General features: G+C 36.2%; 1 protein-coding gene across 1 annotated transcript in view; it reads right to left on the bottom strand.

Annotated features, from left to right (window-relative positions):
• LOC134848777 (uncharacterized) overlaps positions 1–17,709 on the bottom strand; it is a 78,116-nt gene extending 60,407 nt beyond the window's left edge. Inside the window, exons 1-9 of the mRNA XM_063866288.1 lie at positions 17,470–17,709; positions 17,185–17,390; positions 16,314–16,498; positions 15,868–16,019; positions 15,329–15,588; positions 14,874–15,004; positions 7,308–7,461; positions 6,539–6,731; positions 3,207–3,388 (exon numbers count right to left, since the gene is read on the bottom strand). Of these exons, the coding sequence (XP_063722358.1) occupies positions 3,207–3,388; positions 6,539–6,731; positions 7,308–7,461; positions 14,874–15,004; positions 15,329–15,588; positions 15,868–16,019; positions 16,314–16,498; positions 17,185–17,390; positions 17,470–17,594 (1,588 nt within the window). The 5' untranslated portion in view covers positions 17,595–17,709. The remainder of the gene's footprint in view (positions 1–3,206; positions 3,389–6,538; positions 6,732–7,307; positions 7,462–14,873; positions 15,005–15,328; positions 15,589–15,867; positions 16,020–16,313; positions 16,499–17,184; positions 17,391–17,469) is intronic.
• Positions 17,710–21,080: the final 3,371 nt, after the last annotated feature.

Raw genomic sequence — 21,080 nt, 5'->3', positions numbered from 1 at the left:
TGGATAATAATCGATTATTTTGGATTTTCATTGTCAGCTTCTATAAAACTCAACACTTGGGGATAGAATAAACTGGGGGAGTGGGGAAGAGGTGAACTTCTACGGAGTAGGTTTTAGAAAGTCGAGTAGGTCGTGAGTATAGCCGAAGTTGTTGACAGTTTTGCAAGTAATTTTGCATTAATGATATTGAGATTAGAATCCAGAATAATACATTTTGATGGATTTTAGTGGACTGAGAATTTACGGAAATGATCGATTATAATGGCAATATAATCGATTTCGTGGTCTAAATTCGCAACAAGAATGGATTATGATGACAATTTTTTAGACAACATTTTTCCATTTTAATCAAAATTTTTTCATGAAACTCCGGTGTTTGTGAGACCTGCGTCCTGCGTTCGGTCATTCTGTCGAACATCTCATCTTTTTCTACCCAAAAATTTTTAGGTTTCGACTATGTTCGACCGACAAATTTTAAAAAAATCAAATTCGACCGTGGAAAAGTATTTTGACTGTGTTCAACCGAAGAAGAAGTTTTGATCTAGTTAGACTGAGTACTATTTTCGACCGTACTATTTCGACTGAGAAAAAACGTTTCCATCCTGTTCGACCGAAGAAAAACAAATTGACCAAGTTTGACCCAATTGATAACTGCTTTGACAATACTCGACCAAGCAATTTGTCAAAAGTAAAGTTATCGCTTAATAGTATTTCAACAAGTGTAAGTTGATTCTTGATCCCCGTGTCGAGCATGTACGCGTTTTATATCCAGACTTTCCTGGCCAAATTTTGGCATATTCAGATTTTCGGGGCCAAACTTTGGCAATTCCAGACCTTCGCGACCAAAAAGATCCGGCTGGAGTTTGTGTATGCACTCTTTCCATGGTAAAGTGATCCGGAATTGTTGTTTCGCAAAAGATATCAAGGCTACAAAGCTCTACTACATCTGCGCCGAAAAAAATAAGAGGTAAACTCTCTTGCTTTTCAATTTTGTGGCATAAGGGCAAAACAATTTATAAAAAGCAACTAACTTCAAGTCCTAAATCCACATTTTCAACTGACACTAATAAGAGTCAAGGTTCGATGACCCTGATTCTGGAACCCCCTTCAGTCAACAACATCGAGGCATATATATGTTGCACGCAACATATATATATGCCACGACGAAAAACGACAAAAAGTGTTCAACATTCAAGAAAGACAGAAGTGATATGACTTAACCACATGAAAGCGTAATTTTGAAATTATTACTCTTGACAACTGTTATTAGCTCTTGGAACAAAACAAGGAAACTACTTGAATAGAAACATTTGAGATAAAACAGGCACCACTATATTTCGAATTTATATGGCACTCAACTTTTAACAGACCTATGATTTGATAGAAAGATTCTCTGCTTTACATCAAAACAATTTGCCCGAGAATATTTTGTAATCGCAAAAATTTGAAAAAGATGAAGGTGTTTTTTTGGTTGATTACTACTTTCAACGGTTTACTTAAAACTTAAAATCATGATTACGTCAACAGTTCGGGTTACTAAAGTAGCTTTTCACGTCCTCCTTACATGGAAATAGTTTTTTCTCTCTCTATTATCAGGGAGACATATACAAATATCTACAGCTCTGAATCTTTATTTGTTTTTAATGCTTGAAATTCAAAATTTTAAAACTAATAGGGTTCTCATTTCGTCTTACTTTGAGATTTAAGTAGAAACTGAAATTCGTCACAGCAGAACCAATCAACACCGCAACAACATTCGACGGCTCAACAACAGCGCCAATAACTGCGAACAACACAACTGACATCCATTTTAACGACAGAATTCCCACAAAAAGTACGCGTAGCAGCGCAAAATTTTAGTGAAACGACTGGAACGACTCCTCAGCCAAATTGACAAAACCATCGTAGAAGAGGAAACCCCCTTTGAGTTGGCAGAATTAAAAACAGAAACTTCTTCACTTCTAAAGCTGCTTGAGGAATCGACGACTTACCTAGTCGACCATTCGACAGAAGACTCACAGCCAGATGACCTCATGTCAACATTCACTGGAATTGAAGACAAATCAGACGACATTGTCCATGAGTACAGAAGACTAGTCAAACGAAAGATTGCAACAGACGCAACTTCTGTAGCAATCAGCAGCGCCCAATCCGACAACCGAAGTGCATCCTTTCTTCAAACTGCTTCTAGCAATCAAATCTCCCTTATCGAATTCAGCGGCAACTGAACAAAAGTCACTTCGACTCAACAGCAACAATAGACAACAGTCAGAATATGCCAAACAATCAATAGAAGCATGCTACAGTTATTCCGCAACCGAATTGTTTTGCCGCATAACCGTTTTCTCTGACCAATTTCACGCCTCAGACTCACATTAACAAAGCAACTTAAAATGGCAAAAAAATATAAAGAGCAACAAACTTCAAGTCTCAAGAGCACATTTGCAGCTGATTCTAATAAAAGTCAAGGCTGTCATTGTACTTTGATTAACAGTAGCATGGCGATGGGGATGCGACCGCCTTCTCTTCCCTGAAATCTGGTTGCCAAATTTTTCTAAAGGGTCTCCCCTTTTGTGTATTTTAACGAGAACCAGTTATGGCTGACCAACCTCAAAATTTTTCTACAGGCGCCTTTTGCTCCAATAAAACCAATTTCAGAGCGCGCGCCGCAAAAAAAACGCATTTTTTTCAACATTTTCTAATTGCCGAAAAACGCGGCTCACAAAATTGTTGACAAAACAGGGTCCTTATAGTAATTTCGGAGTGCTCAGAAAATCAAATGGTAGACCTACAAAAAAATTCTGCAAAATTTTCAAAATTTTTCAAACCCTCCGCCCCCCCCCCTAGAAAAACATCTGTGCAAGCCACTGGTTGTACTATGGTACTGATGACGCATTAATGCATTAAAACAACAATTTGTCTACTTAAGAATTTTGCGTGCAGTGTTTTGGGTCTTTTTTTTGGAACGAGAAAAATTGCTTCACATCTTAAGATAAGAATTTTTTCACAGACTCCTTTAATAAATTCGTACGATAAGCTTTTTTTTCATAGAATTCATTGATGGAAATATGGTAAACACGGTATGATAAGCATTTTTTGCGCATGGAGGTCAAAAAGCACTGATTATGGTTTGGCTCTAAACACCGACCTTTTGCTGTCATCAACTGGATTATTTTGGTTGATTTGATTTAGAAACGAGATCAGACCTGTTGGAGCTTCTGGGTAGGTGTACGCGTCTGTGACCATGGGCAGCCCTTTCAGTGTTATTCCGTCATAGGTTACATGAGCTGTCAACATGAAATCGTAGTACTCCCCCGGTTGAAGGTTGTCAATAGTGTAAGTTCTCTGCCACGAAGCAAGACTGCAATCAAAACAAGCTTGGGCTCCACTAAAACGAAAACAAAAATAAATTTTATGAAGGAACAATAAAAATTATGATTTTTTTAAAATATTAACATCATGAAATTCAGCTTGCGTATGATTTTTTTCCTTTCGGTTTTGTGGATTTGCTTAAAAAATTTTGTTGTTTCCTCGGGTAAAAAAAATCCATTTAGCTTAGCAAAAGCCACATCATTCAATTGAACATTAAATTATATCGCAGGATATATCATAACACAAACCAATTCAGTCGAAAACTTGCAAAAATTTTTTCAATGCCGAAAAAAATTAGTAGACTTTTTTGTGATCAGTATAATTTGTGGAAATTAAAAGATTGCACTTAAGTATAAGACTTAGTAAAGCTGCACACACAAATAAATCGAAATAATAATCGAACATTTTTGATTGAGTTTAAAAAAATATGCAAATTTAGCAGCAACAAACTTGTTTTCAAAAAATTTATAGCGTTTCTGAGAACTAAAAAGTGCAAAAAATCAAAAAGACATCTGAAAAACAGTGAGAAAAGAATTAAAAACGCTTCTCATTTTTTTCTCATACTGGTCATACTTTTTACTACTTTGAAATAAACAGCTCAAGCTTCTAGGCATTAGTATGTAAATTCCAAGCATTTCCTCCTTGCAATGGAGTTCCTTGAATAATTATCGATAATATTGTCATTTTATTGTCAGTATCGATAAAATTATAAAAGTAATCGATTATAATCCATCAAAAATGGATTTTAATCCTAGTACTTTTTGTTTATCAATATAATTCATAATAATCGATTATCATCTATTATAATACATTAAACTTGGATTAATATCATCATATTTATTTAATCAAAATAATCCATTATAAACTATTATAATCGATTATAAGGTATTTTTGAGAAGAGTTTATGAACTTTGCAATTTTTTTTCGAAAGTTATCTCCTTTTTTGTTTCATGCAGTTGCTATGTATTGCGGTTCCCAAGTTTTTACTTTTCTCACAAAATTTTATTTTATTTATATTTTCTCTACTTTTTCTGTACTTTGCGTGAACTCCACCACCTCTTTTGACAACCCTCTTCCTCAGTTTAACCCTCCCCCCCCCACAGTTTACCGCTCGTCAATTTACCCGCGCTCCCTCCTCCAACCCAGCAGTTTACTTCTCCTCAGTTCCCCACCCCTCCACCTATCTTAGTTTAAAACCTCCTCGTTTACTGAATGTGGTCGGAGTAAAAAGAAACATGGGGTAGAAAAAAAATTGGGTGATGGGGTTAAATTGGAGAGTGGGGGATAAACTGTAACTTGGGGGATTGGCGTTGGGGTTGGTGGTAAACTTAAGTAAACATGGGGGTGGGCGTAGGGATAAACGTAGGGGAGTGGTTTATGTGCGGGTGGTGAATGTGGATGGGGGGTAAAGTTAGGGTGAGAGGGGAGTTAATTTGAGTTGGTTTAAGTTGCGAGGGGGCCGTGGTAGAAATGTTACGTGGCAGAAATGATTTTGCAAGATAACCTTAAGATTTTAATCCTTAATAGTCAACTATAATGAATTAAAATGGACTTTAATCCATTATAATGGATTTTAGTTGATTGTGTGTATACGAAAACAATCGATTATAAAGACAATATAATCGATTTCTTGGTCTAAATTTGCACCATTTATGGATTGTACTGACAAAAATTTGGAAAACAATTTGTCATTAAAATCCATTATTATCTATGAATTTTCGTTGCGGGTCAATACTAAGAACCCGTACAACAAGCTTTTTCTCCTAATGTGAAATTAAAAAAGAGTTTTTGATTTTAGTTTTTTTTTTCGTGATTGCCTCAAAACACAACAATACTGCTCAAATCAGGGCAGAGCCCTGATTGTTCTGACTGCCTTTTGAGGTCTAAGGGGGCGGTAATAATGTGAAAAAAAAGAAATGGAATAAACTAAATTGAAATTTGAGATTTTTTTTTCAAAACAAATTCCAGCAGGACAAGTGATAAATTACAAAGTGATAGATTGCTCTGCTAGTAGCAAATCAGTGATGGCGAAAAAGCATCCTTTAACCAATTTGAAACATTTTCTAAGACGGATTAAATCTGCGCTTAAATATGTCGATTAAATATGTCTGGTTAAAAAGTCTGAAGCAAATTGTCTGAAGAAAAAACCACCCGAGCACAATCATTTGAACATAGAACTGTGTTTGCGACTTCTGATTCTTTCGGATTTTTTTTCTTTGACCTTGACAACCTTGAAAATCGCCCTATTTTATCAGCTATTATTCATATAAGCGCTCCCTGAGACTTTGCTCAAAAAAGAATGCCTCAAATTGAATAAAGTAGCAAAAAGATGGTTTTCAAATACAAACTATTTTTATCAAATTTTTGTTGTGCTACTTGCATAGTGAAAAGGGTAAGAAAAATGAGTGTTGATACGACGGCGGATAACGTATATTCTGCTAAATAAATGGGCAGATGCCGATTAGAATAGGTGTCGATTAGTAAGCCCATATACAAAAAGTGCAGTCGATTTGCTCGCCAAAACCAGATGTGCTGACTCAAATGCTCGCAGCAGATAAATTTTGAATCTGATCAAAAAGCAATTATTTCGAAAGAATTTGTGAGTTGAAAATAGTGGTAGGTTTTTTTCGGGTACAGTTAAGTTTATGTCATCATATAAACACAAAAAAATTGTTTTTCTGACTTCACGGGAAGCTTGATTGTGATTTTTAATTTTTCTGTGTTTCTTCTGTGTTGAGGGAGAAGTTTGATAAAAAAACGGTTTCTTTTAGCGTATATAAAAACTGAATTATTCTAGCGATTAAAATGGCATATAAAAATGTTTTTCTCATTGTTGGTTTTGGAATTTTGTCATCAAAGAAAAAAGGCTAATCAAAAATGGAACTTTTAGGGAAATGAATTTTCGTACGCAAAACAAATTCTATTTTTTGACAAAGGATTTCTGAATTTTTGTTTGAATGGAACAGATGCTTATGATACATTTGTCATAAATAGATATTGTATGATAATGAAACATTTTCCATAAGCTCTATCATTAGAATTGTATGGATAAGCATTTTTTCTACAGAGAGCAACCCGATCTGGTTAAGCCACTAGTTATACCATGAAAATGATGCTTAAGTGATGCTTATGGAGATCACCATCCCTAAATGGTTAAATTACTAACACTCCGAGCTCGAATCCATGGAAGAATCCAGCAGCTGTCCACTTGATGGTGACCGACCTCGTAGTGGAAGTCCAGTGTTCCCCATCCGGAATGGGCTTCTCAGGGTATGTGATCTCTTCAGTGTAGTACTTCCTGACTACCGGAGTCTCGCCCTGGCTGTAGGCTGTGATGTTTATAGTGTAGAACACGCCCCCTATCACACACAGAAATAGTCGAACACTCCGGTATTATAAACGGTATCATAAAATCTATTTTGTTTTATAATAGAAACGGTATTATAAAACAAAATAATAAAAAATTTTGATTAAAAACAATATTCAAGCTAACCATCAGAAAAAGATATTCAAAAATTTTGGCAATGAAAGAAACTTTAACTAGCTGCACGTTTCCAGGTGATAGAAAACGGGATTTTGCAAAAAATTTCTACTAAAACAAGAGCGTCTACTTTTGGAATGATCTTGTACTGATTGAATAAGCAAGTTTTGAATTTACAAAGTATCTGCAACGTTAAAAAAACAAAACTCTTAAAATACCTTTTTGTTATTGTTTTTTCTTTCAAGAGCTTCAATATTTTTGCTTGAATGAAAAAAAAATTGAAAACAAAAACCAGCTTTAAATAATAGACCGAGAAGAAAGAATCATCTAGGAACACCACTCGACAGGCTTGACAACCTTCATGATGATTTCTCGAAGTACTTATAACAGTTGATTTTAAAATAATTGATTTATAAATACACGCAAATTTAAAAAAAAATTTGAGAGTTCTTGCCTTGTAACATGAGGTTTCCGGAGGCGTGGTGAATGTCCCACACTTGAGAGAGTTGGAAGGGGAAATTGTACAGGCGGGGCACCACTCGTGTGCCTCTGCTGTCGATGAACACCTCGTGTTGCCATCCAACACCCGAAGCCGTGTTGTGATAGATCTGCAATGAAGTCTCGTTCAAAAAACAATCATGAAAAAAAATTTTGAGGTCTTTTATATTGTATGGCCCAAAATTGCCAGGTTAGTAATTGAGCTTCCGTTTTGGATAAAAAATCTAATTTTTATTATTTTCAACCCATCAAAGTTCAGCATTTAGAATTAATTTTCGAGATACCAAAAAAATTATCAATTTTGGGCTGTATAACAGAAAAGACCCACTTTTTTTCGAGCCGGATACTTGAATCCAAACATTGCTTGAAATTGTACGTTTACATTTCAGTTCGGCTCGGGATAACAGTAAAATTCATCAGCATGTCACGTTGTGTTTAAAAAAATTTTTTTTTGGCTCGGAAGGTTTCGGGAATGTTCACATAGAAATAAGTGAGCGGGAAAGTCACGCCCTAAAATTTTTGCGGTTTCCAAGTTACAATAACAGATGGAGCACTCGAAATTTTCTAATTTTTTTCAGGGTCTAATGCATAAAAATTGTTAGAGTAGAAAAACAGATGGAGTGTATGAAAGTGAATTGAAATTTATGTCAAACTTTATATCATGTAAAAAAGCAGAATTGCACTTTTTTTGAATTTGAAGGCGGATCCAGGCGTCTACAAGAACAGTGATTAGAAAGGACAGATAGCCAGATATTCAAGAACAAATTAGCAAACTCTTACATAAACATAAACTGTACCCCTATGTCATAGGGACACTCTACAAAATTTAAACCAGTAGTATGAATTTGAAGAACTCAAATAGCATCTGTAGATAGATAAATAACTCTTGTTAATTTTGTTTTTTAACAGTTTTTTAAACAATTGAGTTTTTAGGCTTTTCTAAGCCTACCCGGGTTCGCTCTTCGATTTTCCTTACTCTCATGCGTCGCCTTCTTGGATCCGCCGGATCATCACAATCCCCATTTCGTTAACCGCTTTCTGTGCTCGATTTGAATTTCGTGGTGGCGTATCGCTGCTCACTCTTGCCTCCGATATCGCTGCTCCTGCCTCCTCATGCGTGCCTTCTTTCTCATGTGACCGAGTTTCCGGAGCTGTTGGTGTTGGTATCTTCATACTTGCCGCACTTGACGGCATTGTGCGTGGTTTGTCCACTGTGTCAAAATCATCGTCGCTGGATTAGGCGATTTTCCCTTACTGGTTTTTCTCCGATGTCGTGTTTTTCGAAAAGGTTGCTCTCTTCGCTCGCGCTCTTCCCTCGTTCTGGACCGACGGTTTTTCAGCGACTAGCGGCAAGCCCACCGTCATATCTTCTGTACATTTTCCGCCGCGCAACTAATGCAGCCTCTGACTCTGGCTCGTATCTTAACGTGACACCGCTTCTTCTCAACAATTAGCCGTTTTTCCTTTTCTCAATATGTGGCGTGATTTTTTCAACTGTTTGGTCATTTTTTTAAATATCTGGCTGGGTCTTCAGGGTCCGTAATTACAGTTTACTGTTAGACGATATAGGTTTCCTTTGGCGGCTTTGCTTTTTGTTGTCGCAGCTCTGAAGGTGCTTTTGGATGATCGAGCTGAATGTCTCTCTCGGTAAAAAATTTTTCGTCCAGCATTCTAGGGCCGCGTCTATTTTGTGGAGCCATCATCAGATCGCTTCATTTGTCCAACTCCTCCATTTTGAATCGGCTCTACCGCTCGCTTCGTCAAAAGAAGGCAGTTTTTGGTTAATTAGTCTGTTCTAGTTAAGATTTTTCAGACTTGGTCGTTTTTTGTTAGGTTTCCCAACACCGTGTTCACGTCCCGATGCGAAGTTTGTCTTACTGTGCGGGACAAATCTCAAAGCACTTAATGCCCTGATTAGATATGAACCTGAGGCTTAAACTTTTGCTCGGTACAATCTGTAAAATAGGTCATAACGTAGTTGCAAAGAGAACCAAAAATTCGCTCGATCATGCCAGTTACCCTGTGATCGCGAACCGGTGATTTTATTAATTATGTATTTTTTTCTCATAAAATTTTAATTTTGATTGAGAAAAACCGGTAGGCCTGCTCCATGTACAAAATTATGGGATGTCCGTTCAGAGCGATATAGTTTTTTCCGAAACTTTACGACCGCCAATGAGAAAATACATCTACCGCTACAAGAAGGTTCCTCTTCCTTTCACGTAATTAATTAACCCTCAGAATTCCAATCGATCCACTTTGCTGTCACCCTCAGGCTATATCAGATTTTAGATTTCTGCCTGCTTCCAGGCAAGGTTTGCAAAACTTGGCTGTCGCTGCCAAGTTCCTGTGTATCATGGGCATCCAGATGTCCTCAGAAGCGGCATAATTTCTTCGTGGCCGTGGCTGTATTAGAGTAATCGGTTCATGGTCGGGGTCGCCAGCGCCTTCGGTATTGCGAGTCTCCCCCCAATCTACAGGCAGATTTTTTGATCGCGAAGTCCGGAAAATGTTGTCCATAGTATTGACCCAGGTTCGTAATTATCTCTTTGTCTTTTAAATTCTGTTCCTGTTTTGCGCTCCGTTTAATTTCTTTTCCCGTTTGCCCGTTTTACACTTTTTTAAGTATGGGACTTTTTCAAGGTTTGTTTCTACGACCGTTTGCTTACAGCCACCTCACCATCTTACTGTTTTTTGGGATCATTAAGTAGATCCAGTGTCCGTGTTATTGAGGGTGTAAGAAAGGCCCGGGTGTTTTGAAAGAATTTAGTGGATTGTACTCACTTTCCTACAAGAAGTAGATTTGTTGGGCAGTTTTTCTTGTGGGATAACCTCTATGTCCGTATCAGAGCTGGCTAATTGAGCCAAAGGTTGAAAATGGAGTTAATGAATTGCTTAATACCACGTTCAGATTGACGTTTTCTGATTGCGTAGAAGCACTACAATGGCAATACTTTCATCCGACTTGTCCAGAAAAGATGTAGAGAACTGTTTGGTCATTTTTTTCAGAAATTAACTCTGATTATTGTACTGAGAAGAAATTGATCAGCTAGATTGAAACTCTGAAATGAAGTCTGATTTTTTTTGCTATCGCTTTGTGCGTAAATTACGCGATAGGTAAATATCTTTCGTGCAATTGGCTGATTTTTAATCGCAAGACAATTTTGCCCTCGGTCGTTATTTTTTACTGGATGCATTTGCATATTCAGCTAATTGTGGATTCCCCTTGGCTGAAGCGTAATTGCATGATTTTCTGCCGCCCTTCAGTTTCGGCAAATTTTGGTTCGAAATTATTTTTCCCCTCAGTTATTCTTTCCTTTTTGATCACCCTTTGAGGAATTAATGAATGGTTCATCATTTTAATTTTGGCATCAGTGAATGTAGAATCATAATGGCCTGTGGGGGCTCATCGGCTGAAGGTTACCTCAACAAATAGTGTGCCATCAACATTTTTGATCGTTGGCAATGTTCTTTTTTAAAACCATAAGGTAATAAACCATTATACCAACTGTTTAACCTTTTAAAAATGTTTTATTACCTTTCGGTGATGATTTTAATAACGTTAGTAATGCTTTGTGGTCTGAAATGGGTAGGAATATCGATCGAAAATGTAGTTCCGGTAATGTTCTGTAGTCCATACAACAGCTAGTAGTTCAAACTCGTTCGATGAATACTTTCATTTGGCTGAGTTGAAGTATCTTGATGCGGATGATGATGGTTGCTCTAATACATTGGCAACTAACCAGTTAGGGGAATCGAACGCCGTTGCGCATTCTTGTGTCCAAATGACATCTTTATTGTGGCTCAGTAGCCGCCTTAGAGGGACCTCTTTTCCGCTAGGAATTTGTGTAAGCTCTGTAGCGACCTCGATTGTTTCTTAATTGTTTTCTAGTTCGTGCCGCTTTAGTTTGGCTTTTGCTTTGGTTTTCCGTTTTAGTGCATAATTCCGGTATTTTTTGGTTACCTAGCCATTGGCAACTTGTTTTCGCAAAACTGCTGTTTCGGATTTTTAGCAAAGCGTTCGCTGTGGAGTTTGTGTTAGATTTTCTTCTCTTATGCAATTGGGTTTTTTGTTTCCCGCTGAGACGATCAGGATATCATTCATGCAGGTGCCTGCGGGAATTCTTCTGAAAGAATGTCCATCACTCTTTGAGGCTCTGCGGGCATCGTGGTTAGTCCCTAAAAGCCATTCTTAAAACGGCAAGTCTACGTAGACATTCCCCCAAATATTGAGAAGTTGCATTGGTTGCTTGTTTTTGATTCTAATGCAACTTGCCCATACGCTACGTAAAACCAAGCAATGGAAAATAGACTTCTCTTTCAGATCTTTTGCGATTATTTGTTCTTTTCCGTCCATTAACTATGTTAGGCATTTGATACTTCTTTTTGTGTAATTATTTGGAGAATTCCCTTGACTCTTGTGCCAATTTTATGCTCCCGTTTCTTACTATGATTACCTTTGGGGACTTAAAAAACAATTATCCGATCGCTCTTCGAGTTCAACCGTGTGTCCCTCCTGCATTAAAAGCGTAATTTCCTTATCTACTATAACCTGTATACTTATGGGTACCATACGGCTCTCTTTTGCACCAGTTATTATAACGTAAGAGAAGTCTGCTCGTACCTTGGCATTATGTATGCGCCCTATTCTGGAAAATAATTACAACTTGTCATCTCCCTCTCCACTGGTTAGTATGGGTCCCACGGTTTGCCCTATCAAAATTTCTGATTGTTCCGAATGAATCTTATGTCACCTTCTTTGTTAGGTACTTATTGATATATTCGAGTGTGAAATTAGGTGCATCGCAATAATTGAATAAAAGAATTTCATGATCAAACAGTGACTGCACTATCAGTAACAATTTTGGCATCATTCATGACAGTTAATGTCACGTGGAAAAGTAAAAGGATGATATAACTTTTTCGGATTTAAGCTCTGATTTAAAGTTAAATCACGACATTTGCATAAAAGTTCTGCAGATAAGATCGATTAAAAAATGAAGGAAATGATCTAAGCCTTTATCTAACAAAACTCACACAGATCTTGACAGAACAGTTTACAAAAAGTTGTATGTGAAAAACGAAGAAGAAAAAAAGATCATCCGATTGATAGCCAATTTAAACTAAGGCTAAGGAAACAAAAATTTGAGTTCGAAAATGGATGGACTACTCATCCAAGGAGAATTGCAATGGCTTCAAAACCTATAGAAACAACGTGGTTAAACGTGCAAGGGAGAAAAAACGCAGTTTCGATGATAGATTAATCAAGAACAAAGAAGAACAGTATACAATTTTTGACTCTTTTAATCCTATCTGCGGAACAAAAAAGCAAAATAATTTTGACTTTGACCTAAGTGATTCCATTGAACGCTTCGCTTTTATTGGAGAAAAACTAACAGCAAACTTTGACCACGTTTGCACGGGCCAGATTTTGTTGCCAACGGGAAAACTTTTGTGCTGCATATTACCAATAAATACGAAGTCCTGAAATAACTCAAAAAAGACGAACAACAAATAACCAAGTTTTCATGATGGCATATGCAGAAAATGTCTTAAACTTTATAACCCGGTGCTGGCTGGCCATTTAGCGTCTTTTTTCAATGACTGCTGCCAGAAAGAATGTTTTCCTGATTTTATCAAAAATTCATTATCATAACCACTGCATAGAGATGGCAACGAAACAGAAACTAATTATTATTGACCAATAAGTTCGTTGTCTTCTGTGGGTAATCATTTTTAGAAAAAAAATTATAAAAAGTTTGTCCATATTTGCTGCTGAAAATAACTTGATTGCTAAAATCCGTTTTGGATTTCAAAAGATAAATTTTGTACGCATGCACTTTTGTCCATCACAGATGATATCAAGGAATCAATTGACAACAGAAATTTTTTGGTTTTTCTTGCTTTAATGATATAAAAAATTTATTTGACACCGTCGATCTGGACAGATTACCAAAAAATCTTCCGAATATTGGCTCCCAAAACGACAAAAGTTTTTCTGTTCAGACAAATTGATTTCTGATAACTTAGTATGTATAAAAAGTTGCTCCTTAAGGATCCGAGCTTATTCTTTTTTGTTTCTTCTTTACGTTACTGATATGCGGTCAGCCAGCAGCATTGTTTTAATTTTGTTTACATATGAGATTACCTTAATTAATGCTCAGAAGTTTGTGCTTCTAAAGAGGAAAATCAATCAGAAGTGCAGAAAGTTAGTGACCAGTGTGATGATAACGAGCTGTTATAAACCACTCGACAGCAAAATGATGGAATTTGGTCGGGTTTGCAAGCGTGCTAGCTTTCGGAACACTGTGATGTTATTGTGAAGTTTCAGAATTCGAATATTTAGATATACAGGTCGACAATCGGCTTAGTTTCGAAAAACATCTTGATTAAAATTGCGGTAATTTAGCTATATTCAATAGATTGCTTCTTAGGAATAGAGACTCTTTCTCAAAACCTTTAGTTTAGATATCTTAAAACTGCTATGCATGCCAATAAAATCGTGTGGGTTATTTGCTTATGATTCGAATTTGAAAAAACTTCTGGAAAAAATTTTTGCAATGCAAAAGCGTATTTTAAAAACTATTCGTATCAAACGCAAATTTGATCTTGCTTCATATATCTTGCAGGCATATGACCTAGATACTGTTTTCAATTACACAGACATTTTTTTTAAATCTCTAAAACAACCTAGAGGAAAAACTTTTAACTTGGATACACCGAAAATAGACGGATTACTCGAGCTTCTACAGCCAAACTTTTGCCTAACCTAGAAACGAGAACTCAATAAATGCATTGGTTATGGCAAAAGACTTCCCTTAGATGCTATAATTTTAGGCAAATAAATGATATTGTACCAGATGATTTGAAGCAGGTAATTGAGCATCAACTACAGCATTTTTTAAAAACTATTACTTAATGATACCACCAATTTAATAGATTTTTTTTGAATTGCACTGTTCAAGTCCGATATTATCTCGCAATTTTTGTCTTAGATTTTTCAAGTTTTTGCCGCAATAAGCTGTATAGTTTTTTGCATGATCCTTGTAGAGTTTTTCTGTACAAGCAATTTCTTTGACTTATTGTATGCGTATAACTCTCTCCTAAATAAATTCTTAATATCCAGGAAATTTTTGTGCATGGGGTTGGATGCAATGATGGGGTATTATTTTCTGGAGCTTGCAGTTCTGAACCACCCGAAAGTAGATCTCTGCCAGCTCTCAGTTACATTACAACCCGTTTTCCGTTTGAACTCTCGAGAAAAAGACAGCCTGAAGCGTCAGTTTTTGTAACTATATTAATCATGATTGCACAATTCACAACATAATTAGGGTTAAAGTAAATAAATATACCTTATAAATTGTTCTGCCAATCTTATACAGCAGATAACGATCTTTCGAAGCTGATACTGATCATGTGAAAAGAATTGGAAAAAAAATCAGCGCTTAATCGACAAAAAAATTGGCATTGATTGTGTCATATTGCACTCTCCCCTACTTGTTTCTTAAAATTTTTAACTCACCGTGAACTGTTTGGGAGTGTTGGGGGAGCTGGTGGTGTCGATGGATGTGACGTCAGTGAATGTGGGGTGGACCACTTCTAGGATGAGACTCTCTTTGCCATGGCTGACAGACTTCACGAAGATTGTGTACTCTGAAAATTGGGAAAAAAGAGAAAAGTTAAATGAGAGGTTGTAATTTTTTTAAAGACTATTTTAATAACCTTTGTATAGCGCAAAACCTTTACCCTTTTGTCTGTTTATTTTATCAAATAGGTTGGTTCATAAAAAATGTAAGCTGCCTCAATTAACGCACTTATGTAGTTCAATTCCCAAGATTAGACGAACTTCGATTCATTAACAAAACTTAAACTTCTATCAAATTTTGAGAACCAAAAACTTCTGTTATTTAAACTCAGCTGGCTTAAGCATTCAGAAGCAATGCAGCATTTCTGAAGGTAACGTTTCAAAATGACTACCTTTTCCCGCAACCAGCTCGGTTATGTAGATCTCTTTAGTTTTCACATCAACTTCGCAATATCCTTCAGGTAGGGTTGCACATGAGCCGTCTGCTGGAGTATTCCATATTTGGAAGGTGTCCGCGGCGCCCTCTAGTGTCCAGTTGAGGTAGAACTTCTTCTCAAATGCATCCAAGCCCCCCAAAACAGGTCTTTCCGGTGTAAGAGATTGTTCAATTGGTAGTGGGAACTGAATTTCGTGAACGAGTTGATAGAACGCTCTGAAAAAATGAAAAATTCAGTCTGCTTTCTATCAACGTCTGCTTAAGGTTAGCAAACTTTAATGGGACTTTCTTGGAAGCTAATTTGAGAAACGTTTAGAAAAAAAAATAATTTCAGATATGAATTCCAATCAGCATTGTGTTGTTGATCAGGGCAGGAGGGCGCCCTTTCTCTCTCAAGAACTTGACCCTTTCAAGTCCTAGATCCGCCAAGGGTTTGAATATAATTCAAGCTCAGAAGATAAGATTTTATAAAACTAGATTAGAAAACATGTTTACTTCAATTCGACATTGTATTTCATTCCAGGAATTAGGTCACTGAATACATGGCGTCTTCGTGAAGATGTCAAAGTGCTCATCACTGAGTCGGCTTCGAAGTCTGCAGATTGACCCCTGTGGGCTGTGTTGTTGATCTCAATAGTGTACTTGTCCTAGAAACAATCAAAGAATACGAATGGTGAAAACTACACAAATTTGCAATTGCAGAAATTTCAATTGCAAGGATGAACCTTTGCTACGCAAGCTATATCGTATTTTCTGACAAGAACATTTACAAGAACATTTACAAGAAACATCGATGCAAGAACATTTACAAGAAACAAAAATTAAAAAGTTATGTCCATTTTTTTTGCATGTCCTTGGGTTTTGAACTTGACAAAATCAAATTCAAAAAGTCAATGAGAAGGAAATTAAGAAATCTATTTGATCAAAATCAAGGAACTAACTATAGAAAATTCTGTGCGTTCGTCTTCATCTGAAGGCTCTCTCCAACCAACCACCAGCTCATTAGTCGTGAAAGACTCCACCCAAATACCAACACAGTCTGACAGTATCAGTGAGTCATCCGGGCAGCCCCTGGATACTTTTTTGTTGGGGGTCTGGTGGATCCAAATTCCTGCAGCGTCCAAATCTGAAAGGCAGTTTGATTCTGAACGATTTTTTTTCTGCTAATCAAACTTATTTCATCAAAAATCCTCAATAAATTTCTATGCACACCTTCATCTGTAGGGAAACATTTCATTGGAACAGAAAACTGTTTGAAGAATGAAGATTTTTAGTATAACCCAATCAACTATGGATAATCGAAATGCCCATCGATGCATCAAAAATTGCTAATATTGTCGGTAAATCTGTCAATTCCTACAGCCTTGTTTTTTCCCAAAGAGTCCTCCTTTTGTTTTGACTCTATCAAACCTTTTTTTGGCCAGTAAAAGAACGGTTATCCTGATTGGTTCCGCGAAGCCTTTTTTTTAAACAAAATTTCTGCCTCCAGAACATTTTTGCTGATGAATATTTCAGAATTTCCTTGACTCTTTTGCGGAATCTATAGAAAATATGTATTCACTACATGCATTTACAATTTGGCGGAATCGGTTTGCATTTGGGTGTGTTTTTTCATTTGTGTTATTTTTTTTTCTTTTGAAGCGATTTGGAGTGGAACAATGTGTTGGCTATTTGTCAGTGGATTTCACTGCTGAAAAAACATCCAACAAAACTACCCGTTTTGCGGAATCCGTGACAGAGTCGTTATCGCGCTTGTAATAAAATCCGCATAAAGGAACAGTTTGGCCTTTTGATATTGAAGATTGGCGTTACCTGGTTTTGTCTTATTTTTTAAATGCAGATCAGAAGCCAGCAGTTGGCACTGTTTAACGGCTACGTTGTAATTGAAGGATTTACAAGAAGGGTCAAAAACACATAAGCTGCCGCAGAAGTTCTCGTCAATAATTGCATCAAACTTAACGATGATCATTTCTTCTAGAATCTTCTCGTCTATGCGAAAGTACTGAGTACTTGGAAAGCTAAAAAAAATCAATTATTTGAAAAATTGAGCGAGTCTAGATGAAAATAAAAAAATTAATGATGAGAAAACAAACTTACTTTGTAATCCGCTGCTTCGCGGGTGTTTCGGCAATTAAACTGTCGCCGCATATTAGGCAAGCTCGTATCTTTTTACCCATATCTGTCAAAACACATAATAAAACTAATTTTACGAAGTCTATCATTTTTGGGCAGAAGAATCTTGTTCAATTTCTGCTTCAATGATTTATTCGCAGATGTCTTGCTCAATTTTCAGGTGCTATTAATGATCGATGAACGGCTTTTGAAAATTTTCTAAAACACAAGAAAATGGCAGAATTAGTTTGTTGACGAAACGAATAGTTCTTGCGGCAGTCAAATTTGAATAATTTATTTTTCTTTTTTTTCTCTTAGTATTGATTTTTTTGTCAACTTGTACCTTGTTCAAAACGCTGCCAGTACTTTTCTATGTTTACGTTAACATTTTTTCCATTTAAAGATTTTCAATTTATGTAGACTAATTCGGAGTGTTTGACTATTTTCATCCAGGTGTTTGATGACTTGAATAAGTGCGACGCTGCTTGATTGAATAAGTGATTCTCAAATAGATACAATTAGTTCAAGTTTTGAGCAAACTTCAGGATAAAGTTTTTAATTATTGTTTTCCCCATCCAATATTTATACAGTCAAGGAGTCTGGCGTATATCATCTTCTATTGTGACATTATCCGTGAAAAATACGTCTGCGCTGAATTATCCGATAGAATAAATTGTCCAAAATGAAGTCGCCAAAATAAAGAAATGGGTTTTCCTCATTTTTTAGTTTTTTTTTTAGGAAACTCCCAGCAACCTGCACTGAAGTTTCGTGGATAATAATCAATTATATTGTAATTTTATGGATTCTCTCCGCAAAATATTATCAAATCAATAATAATGCATTACAGCGGATTCTAATCAGGGGCGAATTTAGGGAGGGGGGACGCGGGGCGGGCCTTCTCCCTCCTCAAGGATTTGACCCCCTACCGACTCAAAAGACCCCTTTGTACTGTTTTGAGATATCCATTTTTGGCTGACGGACTCTAGAATTTTCCAAAAACAGGATCTTTTCAGTGCTCTGGGAGAGCTCGAAAAATCCATTTTGTCGATCTAAAAAAAAGGTCGACTAAATTATCGACAACCCACTCGAGATAATCCTAGATCCGCCCTGATTCTAATGTTAAATTTCTATGTCCATATAATCTAATTCAATATATTACACTCGATTAGATTATAGAATATCTTCAACAGAACATTAATACAAACTAACAGATATTTAGTTACAATCAATTTTGACAAAAAACAACATTTTTTGTGGATTTGTGTAGTCGTGGTAAATACATTTTGATTAAATTGCCAAGGAAATAATTAAAATAGTTTTTTTGTAACGCAGTCACCCGAGAAAGTTTGTTTTCGAGTGTGCTTGCTTTCGTCTCTTTTTTGTCTTTTTTTAACTTCCCTGCAAAAGATATACCACAATTGATCACCGGAACGGGTCGACCAATGTTTTCTTTTAAGACTGAGCTTAGGCCTGGTTTGGCCTTCTCATAGAGTAGCTATAGATAAAGTACACCGTCTGTTCGTCACGCTTTAAATGCTTGTTTGAACTTGTTCCAAAATTCTTGTAGTCGGTCGTGATTCCAAACCTTTTAAATAAAATCCAAAAAAAACCTCAGTGTGGAAAAAGTTTTAAAACTTTGAGTTTTGATTCAATTTCGAGCCAATAGAGCAAGCCAGAAGGCCTGTAGAACGGAAACAATTTGCACAAACTTGTTTACGCGCTCCATGAGAACCTAAGATATCGCGCGTTTATTATCCTATGTCAAGTAATTAAACTTAATTTTTTGATTTTGAGCTCAAAAGGTCCCTATCTGTCTGTTGCAGTTAAATTTTTTTTCAAAAAATGTTAGTTTAAACGCATAACTTTACAGAACCGCGAATCACAGCAACTCCAAAATTCTACTCACTTTTGTATCGGAGTGTAAAAAATTTTTCGCTAGAAAAATAGACAAGTAGGTGATACTTGAGATCCTCCAATTCAGCCAATTTTAATCAATCAAAGCTATGAAGAAAGCTTACCGCTGCTGTCTTATTTCTCATTGAACATTGTATTTATTTGATTTTTTTGAAAAGAGATGCAACCCAATAAATCAGCTGAAAGATCTGCTGATTTGAACCTAGATTAGGTGCCTAAATTTGTACCTAGAACCCTAATTAACGACCGGAGACAAACCCGCACTCACTTAAATGAGAATTTAATTTATTGTATTATAATTATAATCGTACTTTTAGCAAAATTATAATTAAGAATCAGCGCCATTACTAGATATTCAAACAATTTATAATCCATTATAGCGATAATATTTTGATGAAATTTTATTAAATTATAATCAATTATAATTGATTATAATTTCTCCTTGAATCTTCTATAATCTCTCATAATCTATTTTGATAGATTATAATCTCTTTTTTTATCAAAATATTATCTTACGAACAAAAATCAATAATAATGGTTAATAATTCAGCTATTCTGCATGAAAACACAGTAAAGTTAAATTTAATTTAAGTTTAAGCAAAAGTACGAAATAACAGATTTTTGTCCGGTAACCAACTGAAAAGCACACAAAATAAAACAAAAATAAAAAGGAATGAAGCTATAAGCTATCATTTTCTCTTTTTACTGAGTGCGGGCTTGATAATACGTCAAGTATTTATAATAATGCAAGCAATAAAAAACTTACTTTCCTCGCTACACTAATCAAAACTAAACCAAATTCCTTGTCGGAAGGCCTGATTTTACGAACTCAGTCGCATCTTTATTGACGAAATGTTTTCTGCTTCAATTCTCAGGCACCCAATTACTCTGTAGGAAACCAAACCTCATATTCGGACGAACTCCTGTCATGTACAGGCTTGTTGAGGTAACCCTTTAGCTCAAAAGATACCGGAAAATCCGCGTTTTTTTTCTTTTCTAACTCCATAAAAATTCCTCCCTCTCTCTCGTTGGTGCTTGTATAAAAATAGGTATGTTTTGTCCGATGTTAACTACGCTGACCTTGACAAACTGCGGCTGAGGAAGCGCAGCGCTGGGGTTATCTCAACATTGATCGCCGCTGACTATGCTTCCCTTTTAACACAGCACAATTAAGGCTGTCAAGTGCCGTCTGTCCCTCGTTGAACCTCCCAGGTTGATTACTGGAGAAGCCGTAGCTTAGAGCCTTGGAGTTTCAGCCTCTTTCGCGGGTTATTGCGCAATTCAATTTCTTATAATAACTTTATATCTTGCAAGAGAGAATCGGATAATATGCAACAATCTTAAATCTAGTGAAAATCTTACAAGAATCTTTTGGATTATCAGGATTTCGAAAACCGAGATCCAGTTCAGATGAATTCAAAACTTATTAGATTCCTATTTAAGCCTGGGTTGACCTCTATGGACCAAAAATGCTAATCATACAATACCATAAACTAAGTCTATGAAAAAATTCTAATCATACAAATTTCATTGATTTTGCTAAAATGGTGTCATCGAATTTCGACATTTTTTCTTGTTTTGGCATAAGCTTTGGTGTATAGTACCTAATAGAAAAGAAAAATTTTTCGTCATAAAAATCCTAATTATACAATTTCTATATATGGAAAATGTATGACAAGCTT

Source organism: Symsagittifera roscoffensis, chromosome 6 (assembly GCF_963678635.1).
Source record: "Symsagittifera roscoffensis chromosome 6, txSymRosc1.1, whole genome shotgun sequence".
NCBI lineage: Eukaryota > Metazoa > Xenacoelomorpha > Acoela > Convolutidae > Symsagittifera > Symsagittifera roscoffensis.
The sequence above is the reverse complement of the archived record's forward strand: the minus strand, read 5'-3'. Positions and strand labels throughout refer to the sequence as shown.